The following is an 11,343-nucleotide window of genomic DNA, read 5'->3' as shown; positions in this document are numbered from 1 at the left end:
AATTCTTGTGTATGGCAATGAAACCAGTTATTACGTTGTCTGGCAATACTAGAATAGAATTTCAGTGGTTTGAAATGGAATTAAAAAGTTAGGTTTTGGTGTTGGGGATGGGAAGGTGCTTTCTAAGTTTTAAAAAAAGAAAAAGAAGGTTGAGTTTCCCCCCAGACCCTTTCATTTAAAGCACAGTCTTTCACAAAGCCAAAATACCACAGCAGAAGTCATGTCCAGAAACAGAATACAGTTGTGTTTGATAAACATTTGGGTTGACTTAAGACATATTTGCCATTGCAGAGATGCACAGGGTCTCCCATGCATTTTTCATGCAGCAGGTAATTACAATATTAAATAAAACATTTTCTATACATTCTTCCAGACTTGCAACTGTATACATACATGCATTTTTTAAATCTATGTGATCATATTTACACTTAATACATGGAATATACATAACAAAAAGATTAAAATGTTTATTCTTTTGCATTAGATAGAATACAAAATATGTATTTTTCATTAAAGAAACCACTATTTACATCACTTTTTAAAAATCAGTTTCAACATGTATGTGTAACAATTTTATATATTTACATATGTATACATATACATATATATATATAAAATATAACTTAGCAGTTTACTCTACCAAAATGCAGCAGAGATAAACTGGCAACATTTTGCTGTCATTAATGACGGCTTTATCACATTTGTCTGATGTTTTGTTGGGGAAATATATTCTGAAAACATGTAAATTAAACACTTTATAATCATTTTTTTAAAAAAATATATAGCTTAAGAAGTAAACACATGGCTGATTTCCCTTTCAAACTATTGTGTCTCTCTTGAAAAAATGACCTGCTCCTACAGAAACTATTTTCAGAGTAATCCTAAACATTCCCAGTTCTACTGAATTCCATCAGATTTACTTTTAAGTTAACTGTGCATAGGATTCCAGATGTGCAACCCAATGCCATCCATGTCTACTTGGAAGATCCACTATGTTCAATAGGGTTTACTCCTAAGTGTGGAAAGGATTGCTGTAAGTAATTTTCTCTAGTAAAATATAGTGTCAATATTTTTATGAAGATCTAACTTGTATTTGCCTTTACAGAAAGACAGACAAATGAGAGAAATGTTGTGCTCCATCCCAGTTCCATATTATTCCTCTTTCAGATTATAAGAAGACAGCTGGTTATTTTTCTGTTGCCTAATGGTGGCAGACACATGCATTTAAATCTGGACCTGTTCCAATCATGGAAAAAGGATAAGGGGGAAGGAGCTCCAATTTAAGCTAAAAGGGGCAAGTGGCGATTGTGGTTGATATTTGTTAGTAGCTTTTCCTCACAAAGATGACCCAAAGCAACGTAACATTAAAACCAATTAAAACAAACAAAACCAATAAAATCCCCCCCCAATCTATAGATAAAAAATAGGTCTACAGATCCTGTAGGCCACAAATGCCTGAAACCATTCATGTTAAGGGCCAAAAATCTAAAAAAAGAGGCAAGTCTTTGCCTGGTGCCTAAAATACAGATGGTGCCAGATATGCCTTCCTGGGGACAGCATTCCACAAGTGGGAGCCACCACTGAAAAGGCCTATTGTTATGTTGCCACACTCCAGACATCCAGTGGAGGGAGCACATGAAGGGACTCAAATGACAATAGCAGAGAGCGATTCACATGGGGAGAGGTGGCCCTTGATATTGGGGTACTGAGCTGCATAAGGCTTTATAGGTGAAAGCCAGCACTTTGCATTGAGCCTGGAAACTAATTGGTAGCCAGGATAGTCATGCAAGAATTGGTGTTATACGTTTGGACTGACCTGCCACAGACAATAGTCTGGCCACTAAATTCTGCACCAGGTGCAGTTTCTGAACCCTCTGAAAATGTTTATAGCACATTGCAGTAGTCCAACCTAGAGGTACCAGAGCGTAGACAACAGATGTTAGACTGTCCTTGTCCAAATAGGGATTCAGCTGGGCCACCAGTTAAAGCTGATGGAGGGCACTCCACACCACTGAGGCCACTTGAGCCTCAAGCGACAGTAATGGTTCCAGAGATACCCCCAAGTTACATACCTGGTCCTTCATAGGGAGTGTAACCCCATCCAGAGCAGGCCATATTCCATCCATCCGGTCTAGGGAACCATCAACTAACACTATCTCAGTTTTTATAGATCAAGCTTCAGTTTATTTGCTCTCATCCCATCCATTACCGAGGTAAGACATTGATCTAGCATATCCACTGCCACACCTGCAGACGTAAAGGAGCAGAGCTGTGTGTTATCAGCATATTGCTGACAACATACTTCAGATCTCCAGATGACTCCACTCAGCAGTTTCATGTAGATATTAAACAGCATGGGGGGAATCAACCTTGCAGAACCCCATGCTGAAGGCTTCACTGGGCCAAGCAACATTTTTCAACCATTACCCTCTGAAAATGATCATCCAAGCAGGACTGGAACCACTGCCAAGCAGTGCCACCCACCCTCAACTCGGACAGCCACTCCCGAAGACTATCATAGTCAATGGTATCAAAACCCACCAAGACATCAAGGAGAATTAACAGGGACATACTCCTCCTGTCTTTCTCCTGACAGAGGTCATCATATAGGCATGCCAAAACCAGGCTGAAACCCCAGTTAAAAAGGGTTTAGAAAATTGGTTTCATCCAAGAGAGCTTGAATCTGACCTGCAGCCATGCAGTCCAGAACCTTGCCCAAGAAGAGAATATTAATGACTGGTAGGTAATTACGTAGATATTATTAATCCAAGGACGGTTTCTTAAGGAGTGGTCTTACCACTGCTTCCTTTGGTCGAGAAGTGCAGAATGTTTTCCCCATTAGCTTATTTCCATGCTGTCCAAGATTGTTTCTTCTTTTCCCAAGCAGACTATGATACTGGACTGAAAGAAAAGCACTTGGACAACTGCAGGGAGATAAGTAGTGGATGTGCCTGCACATGCCTTTTGCTCACATCAGTCCCCCACATTATACATGACTGGGGCAAATCCAGATTTAAGGACATGACTACACACCATAGTGTATAATTTGATCCTGTGTCACATGATTTTGATAATGTTCCCTGGCAGGTATGTGTTTTGTATTCTGAACATGGTTACAAACAAAGCATGGCTTTGCCCCACCCCAACTTTTCTTAACTACATTTTATTGGCTAAGTGGTTAAGGCAGCTAATTACGTATCTCAAACCTTTCTTAAATAATGTTTTTCAGTTACTGAGATCTGTGGTGCCAAGGAAGTAAATTACTGAAATGAGCTGTACCAACTGCTGTCATTATAAAGTTTGTACTATGGAACATTAATTTGCAATATTTGTCTGTCTTCATAAAATATAGGTAAGTTGAATTCTTAAATACTTATGTAAATAACTCCCAAGGAAAAATATGTAAACTGTTAACCATTAAAACTGCCATGTCTAGCCTTTATGATAAAAAGCCCACAATCCACTGGAACATCTTTGTTTTGGATAAATGAACGCAATTTCTATAATGATACTGGGATAGTATAAGACAAGGATGGGGAACTTGTGGCCCTCCAAATGTTGTGTTAGACTTCCAACTCCCATTAGTCCCAGCCAGTATCAGGGGTGATGGGTTGTAGTTCAGCAACATCTGGACCACAGGTTCTCAGTCCCTGTTATAAGGTAAGAAACGTCTGTCATGAAATTGAAGTGCACCTGAAGGCACAATCAACAACAGGAGTGGAATGACTCAACGCTGTGATACAAGAGTTTCAGCCAATTTTTTTCAAGCCAATTTGCAATGGGTTTTTAATATAAAGATAACTTGGTATTTTCTCCAGGACTACTATTAGTCTACTTGGTCTGTGGTTCACAACCACACACACAATGATAATAATAATAAATAATAATACAGCTGCAATACTTTGTAGACAATTTAACAATACAACAAATATCTTAAACATATTTTTACTGGGGCAAAAAACAAAGCAGAAAAGCAAACAAAAAAACACATGATTTGACTCCATTATCAGTGATCTAAAAATATGTTATATTGTTAATAGTTTGAAAATGTGATAATTTAATTCTCACGGGATAGTTCTAGATGCTAACTATGAGGGTTTTTTTAAAAGTGTAAATAATATAGCTTTATAACTGAAGTAAGGCTCATGATGGAAGTTAAAACAACATCTGATTGAAAATCTCTCTTCTTATACATAAAAAACTTATCCACTCAGCAATGATATATATACTTCATCATAGTAAAAGCCATTCAGTGACATGAGCTGCACTGAACTTGCCTGTTTTACCTAAAACACTGATAAAAATCCCCTCAGAATCAATGGAAGACTTCAACAGGTTTGGACTTGGCTGCAATTAACCTTAATGTTAAAATATACAGTAAATTATACAGAAAAATAATTACACAAGAAAAGTGAAGCTGCTGAAAACATATTTATGTTTAATAGCAACTTCTGAATAATCAAAACCCAACTTTACTAACAGTGCAATCCTATATGTGCCATCATATGTGATCAGGTATGGGGCAGATAAGGACACAGCTGCCAAGGAAGCCTGTATTGCAGCTGATCCCTGCCCAATGCCATATCTAAAGTTATGGTGATGTCAGGTGACTGACAGGTGCAGCCCCACCCATCTTTCAAAATGGCTTATGGGAGGTGGGATCCTGTTCCCCACCCTGGTGTATAGGATTGCAGTCTACATCTTTGAAAGTATTGCAATAGACACAGAATTTTACCTAAAGTAAAATTTAAGGCAAATTCAAAATATCTTAAGACAAATTGTGTCTATGAATCTGGGGAGGGATAAAATAATGTTTTAAAACTGGCATTCCACTCTTTCAATCTACAATATCTCAGCCCCTTTACTTCTGGTTTATCAAATATTAATTCACCACAAATGATCTGTTCACTGGCCAGAGGATATTTATTCATATGCCCTCCAACAGGTCAGCAATCCAAGTAATTTTCAATACTCTAGTAGTGTTCAAGAGAGCCAGTGTGGTGTAGTAGTTAAGGTGTTGGACTACGACCTGGGAGACCAGGGTTCGAATCCCCACGCAGCCATGAAGCGCACTGGGTGACCTTGGGCCAGTCACTGCCTCTCAGCCTCATGAAAACCCTATTCATAGGGTCGCCATAAGTCAGAATCGACTTGAAGGCAGTACACACACACACACACACACACATACACACACACAGTAGTGTTCAAATTGTACACATTACTGAACTGATGGGAAAATATACCAACATAATGCATTAACTATTCTGTTTTTCTCACAGTCAATGTCATCACTGATTCTGGAAAAGCCAAACTTCCTCGATGTGTTCTTTGATTAAGTGTAAATGAAGAAGCAGTGAAAGTGGATAAGGGATTTTTGTTTTACTACCAGCATTTTATAAATCTAGCTGTATAAATTCCTAACTCAGATTTTATATTTATTTCAGCTGTCTAGGGAAGGCATTTTCCAAATGCAACTAGACTATATATATATATATATATATATATATATATATATATATATATATATATCTTGTGGTTTTCCCAGATATTAAAATGCAATTAAAACTCATTAGGAAGCAGTGAGAGATTCAGTTCTGTACATTTCTCCAGTTACCAATGATGAGGATTACTAATCTGATAAACTAATGCCTTGGCCTTAATGTTCCATTTAAACAAAAAATATTTTCACATTTCAGATTTGTATGAAAACACAAACTTATACTGACTGCCCCAATGCTTAGAGTTTCAAAAAGGGAAATATATCACACAGCAGGATGAAATGGTGCAAAGCACTCTGCCAGCAGTGTAGGCTTTATGTATCCCATCACATGTGTAATACTAGCAGTTCCGAATACAGTATCTTTTATACATACATTACCCATTATAATTGTTGCTGGCTCAGTGCTTCTTCCTACACTGGCCTAATATATATAAGTAATTCCACCCATGTAGTTCAGTTCCCTGTTATGTTTACAGATCATATACATGACATCCCAGGTCCATGGGAAGACCATGGTCCATCATTTGTATGCTCATGAAACACATCAGGAAATTGAACCATATCGTCTAAAAGTCATTGCAAATACACTGACAGCAACAACTATACCAGGAGAAATGTGTATGAGTCTTCAGTCAGATTTCTCATGAAGAACAACAACTTGTGATGACAGATGCCTTGTGACAAATTTCCTACAAAGCAAAAATAAAAATAAAATAAAAAATAGCTACATGTATTTTAAATATCAGCAGAAATGTTCATCAAACAAACCGTGTTTCAATTATACCATGCTTTTCTCAAATCATGCTAGATTTATACAACACTATTTTTAAAGCAAATATTTAAACCTGACTGTAAACTCTTTAATATGATTATAATTTACTCTGGTTCTTTTTTTATTGTTAATACTTTGTCTAAGAGTCCATATACTTCTCCATTCACTTTGTGTTGAAGGGCCACTTTATTACTTGAATTACTACTGTAAGGATTTCTTACATTATGAAATGGCATTTTACATTCTGCAACAGGCGATAACTCTTTCTTGAATGTGACAGATGATGAATGTTCTGTAAATGATATATCACTCCAAACATCTTTGCCACGTGCTTCCTGAATATTAATAGAATTCCCCCCTTTTTGTAACATGTAATATAATATTGGATTAGTTTTGGTCAGTCTTGGGGAATCTCTCTCGGGTTCATTTTTGTCTGTGTCTGCAATGACCCATTTTATAGGTCCCCTTTCACTAGGTACATGGCAAACACTGAACTGGTCACATTCAGGTTTCGATGAAACTGTGCCTCCCAAATGTTCAGTGAAGGGAGAACTTGCAGGACTCTTCATTGCAACTGAATACTGAAATGTTTGGTGATCCAAACAATTGGTTTGCTGCCCAGGATTCCCCATTAGTGTATGTACTGAGGGGACACTGAATTCAACTTTGTTATTTGCTAGATTATATTTTATTCCTTTCTTTTTGCCATCAGTTGCTGCTGAATTATTCCTATGGTGAGACATGTCTTTTTCACAGTTTTCTGATAGAAGCAATTGTTTCAACACATTAAATCCTTTGTTTTCTCTAGACCAAATCCTATTTTCATTTTCAGCATTTGAACCATGACCTGAAGAGTATTTTAATTCAACATCAGTTCTGCTAAATTTCAGTTCTTTCTGGTTAAGCCCAGGACCATACAAGGCATCTACAGAAGACTTATTATTGTTTGCAGCATCAGATATGTTACCTTTGTAATTTTTTAGTAATTTTAAATAACCTTCTGAAGGTTCAGAATGCAGCTTCCTCTTCTTTGGGACTGTGCTAGGACTTTTTGATTCCACAAATGTCTGTTCAGCATTTCTGTGGCTCCTGTCCAGTTCATCTGCAGAGTAGCTATCTTGACTCTGCCTCAGCAATCGACTTAGTAGGCCATTCTTTGAAAAAGAAAAGCCTTGAGGTAAGAGAGGATTGGGTTTAAATTCCTCTGATGCTGGAGGAGTAGCTGCATTTTTCTCTAATGAATGAGCTATTCCGTGAAATTTCTTGCTAACACTTTCCCTTATTTGCTGTGCATTTGGATTCTGAAGGGCATTTGATTCCTCAGAAGGTTCAGCTTTTATTTTTACAGTCAATATTTGTTCATTCAAAGCCTTTTCTCTTGGTTCTTGTAAACTCTCTTTTTTTGAAAGCATCTTCTCTTTTGTTTCAGTCATACCTTTGTTGGTGGTTCCCAGAAGCAGTTGGAGGACAGTGCGTCTTTCAAGCAGATTCTGGATTTCTGAACTGGGAAATCTTTGTTCTGCTGGTAGCGGCTGACTGACAATTTTGTTTTCTTCATGTGCACCTGATGTATTAATAATCAGGGAGCTATTTAACCCATCTATCAATCCAACTGGTTTCTCTATGTTTCTCATCTGTTTGCCTGTTTGCCTTTGCTCATCTATTGACATGGAAGATTGCATCCCACATTGAGCTAAGTTTTGCAATAGTTTACTCGCACTAAAAGATGGGGATGTTTGTACAGTTTCACTTCTATTCTGCTTAGTTCCTTGAATTTCTTTGTGCGCTGTAAGATCTATCAAGTGTTTAGAAGCCGGATTAATCAGTCTCTCAGGCTGTATGATGCAAGTATATGGTGGTGAATTATGTTTGACCAATAAAGGCGAATGGTGTGAAAGGTTGATGGGTGAATCTGCTTCTGTAGAATTTAACAAAGGGGGAGTGTTTATTGGAGTAATTCGATTTGTACTAGAGCAGTCTGTCATAGGAGTTCTGTTACCCATTGCTAAATTAAATTTTGCCACATCAGCTGTAACTAAAGTGCCCTCAGTTTCTGTAATTTTCTCTATATTTTCTTCATTTTTATGGCCAAGTAACAACTGAAGCAAAGTTACTTTATGATGTGGATTCAATTTTGCATTTTTAGAGGGCTCCCTCTCTTCTATATTTTCGAGACAAGGAACTTTTGAATCCCAGTTATGAAGCATGGATTGAGTTAAATTGTCCAGAGAAGCTGGCTGCCCAGAATCTGGTTTACTTGTTTTCTGTTTGAAAGATAAGTCTATAGGAAGACAATTAGAATGAGAACTTTCATCATCACTGCTGTCATCTTCTGTAAAACTTGGATTGTTGTCTGAGTACTCATCAACAGTAGTTGGTGTACTACTCTCCTCAAAAATACTGGATCTTCCATTCTGTTCGTACCCTTTAGTTTGCTTAGTAGCACTATGATTTTTAAGGAGATGCAAAAGTAAACTACTGTTGGTAGGTGCTTTCAAATGATTTTTTTCCACTGTTGCTTTGTAACCTATGCTTTTGGGAGATGAATGAATTACCCCCATGGGACTCTGAAAATGTGTCATATTGCTTTTGTTGGTTACTGATTTGGTTGAAGATCTTACCTGACCATTAAGATGGCTTTCCATTCCTTTTGACAGTTTGAAATGGCCAACATCTTTTGGAACACCTTCTTTTAATCTTGCCATGGCAGCAAGTCTCTCACTTGCAATTTGATTTGCATTTTGTGCTTTTAGAGCATGTTCTCTGGAGTACTGCTGCAAGTGTGCTTCACTTGAAAGAAGCAAGGCCAGCTGACTACAAGCCACACTGGGTTTAGGAGATGTAGCAGGACTAGACCTTTTTTCCACCATGCTTGCAACAGCTTGTAATCTTGCAGCACAAGACAGCGACTCACTCATCACCTTGGAACCACTCTGTCCTGTTTGTGAAGATTCTATAAACCGATCTTTAACCAGGTTTGTTGTTAGTTCAGGCAGACCAGTCTCCAGCTTTTCATCTTTTGCTTTGCTCTTCTTCAGGAGAGTCTTCAAGTGACTGGATGCAACACCATAGCACCTTAAGTCTTTCTCAACTTGCAGAGAATCATGGCTGAGGGAATACCCTTGCTCCTTGAGGCTCTGTCTAATCTGTTGTGACAAAGCAACACTCTGCAGCCTAGAGCTGAATGACTGAAGCAAAGAGGCCAGTAATGTGCTATCCTGTTTGCCTTTAGGCACACTTTCAACCATGCCAGCTAACAAAGCTTCTTTTTTCCCATTAAAATCCACAATAGAATCAGACAAACGCCTTCTCTTTGCTGCGTTCCAATCTTCAGAAGACTGTAATAGCCTTGCCTTTTTGTGATGCAGCATGCCAGAACCCTGATATGTATGCGTGTTGGGAACTGAACCATCTCTCTGATAGCTAGGAGACGTATTTCCAGAAACATTGAAGTTTTGATCTTCTGCACCAGGCCCAACAGGGTTTTCGTCAACTGCAGAACCGGAACCTCCTGCTGCTTGATGCATTAGTAATCCCTCTAGGTAAGTTAGAACAACAGAATCCTGGTGCATCTCAGAGACAAGCTCTTCTCCATGAGTCATGTTCAATACAAGTATCCACAAAGGCTCCCTTTTTATTCACATTAAGGACTAATTTGTTATTGGTGAATGGAGGTTCAGACTAATAAGCGAGTCTACAGCTGCCTACAAAATTTGATGCAAAACAGGTGCAAAAGTCTTTGAATGATTCTTCCAGTTTTTGTGGAAGACGAGAAGTTCCATTTTTATCCATCTCTGCTGCAATATGCACATGCATTTATGAAGATTCTTCTAGTGGGTTTCTTGGAACTGAGGATTTCTTTTTCAGCCTTTTTTCATTTTATGCTTGCTTGATTCCTATGAAGTAAAAAGAAAATAAATGAACAAAAGTATTTAAACATATCTAGAGTTAACTATATTCAATTAAAAATAGAGATGCATCCCAGACTTTTGCCCAGCAAAATCCTCCTGAACAATCACCTTGCACTTCCTTTTGCTCTACAACATTTATTGAAAGTCCTGATAACAGTTACCAGAATAGCCTATTGAGGCATTCAAATAAATGTGTGAGGGCACAATGTGCTGCCCCATCCCAAATTCCCCTCCTGCGCTGGCCCTGCATGTTCCATCTCAAAGGCACTGAATATGCTTAGAATCTCCCTTCAGATCTTTGTGCTCAGTGCATGAAGACTGGAAGTGTAGGTGGCATTGATGGTGTGTGCAGGCTTATGCCCCCTACGTACTTTGTGCGCTTACACATTCTTTTGAATGTCTGAAGAGAGGTAATACCATACTGGATTTCAGTAATAAAGTCATCTAGGACCTAGCAGAGATCTCAGCATTAGCTTTTTTTCCTGCTGCTTTCACTGCAAGCTTTGGAAAGGTAAAGATAAACAGGCGTAAATATAGAAAGCTGCCTAATACCGAGCCAGACCATTGGTCTACCTAGTTCAGTATTACTTGACCAGCAGTGGCTCTCCAGGATGTCAGAGAGGGTTCTCTCTCACCTCTACCTGGATACGCCAGGGATTGAACCAGGAGCCTTTTGCATACAAAGTAGGTGCTCTACCACTGAGATATAACCCTTAGTTTAGAACTCTAATTTAGAGAGGCCTCTATGTTTGATGATGCTCCCAATGGCAGCAGTCTTATTAGAAGTTCAAACAGAGAATTTAGTTCAATTAGTCCCTTAAGAATGGCCCAACATTCATTGGAAATCCAGTTTAAGATTTCCCTGATGATGTGGAACTGTTGATACAGAAATTCTTTAGAACAACAACAATGACAATAGATATGCATCTCTTGATTATGCCCCCAAATATTCATGCAATGAATTGAGGAATGAGAATGACAATGGAAATACAGTAATTTACAGCTATGTTCGAAATAAATTTAATGCACACTGTTATGTTATGCCCATCATGTGAGGGAGGATGAGTGTTCTACTCCCCTTGTCACATCACTGTGTCCATCCCTGCTGCCATCCAAGGAGCATATTGTACTCCTGTAGGTTTCCTGTGCAGTTTAGAACA

The 11,343-nt window shown here is 38.3% G+C and overlaps 1 protein-coding gene across 8 annotated transcripts in view; it reads right to left on the bottom strand.

Annotated features, from left to right (window-relative positions):
- Positions 1-6,195: 6,195 nt before the first annotated feature.
- Positions 6,196-11,343, bottom strand: part of NRIP1 (nuclear receptor interacting protein 1) — a 103,388-nt gene continuing 98,240 nt past the window's right edge. For all 8 annotated transcript variants that reach the window (XM_061627917.1, XM_061627918.1, XM_061627921.1 and 5 more), the window contains one exon: positions 6,196-10,168. In XM_061627917.1, coding sequence (XP_061483901.1) covers positions 6,377-9,874 — 3,498 coding nt within the window. In that variant the 5' untranslated portion in view covers positions 9,875-10,168 and the 3' untranslated portion in view covers positions 6,196-6,376. The remainder of the gene's footprint in view (positions 10,169-11,343) is intronic.

The sequence above is a fragment of the Rhineura floridana genome, chromosome 5 (assembly GCF_030035675.1).
Source record: "Rhineura floridana isolate rRhiFlo1 chromosome 5, rRhiFlo1.hap2, whole genome shotgun sequence".
In the NCBI taxonomy this organism is placed as follows: Eukaryota; Metazoa; Chordata; class Lepidosauria; order Squamata; family Rhineuridae; genus Rhineura; species Rhineura floridana.
This window is presented reverse-complemented; position numbering and strand designations above follow the sequence as displayed.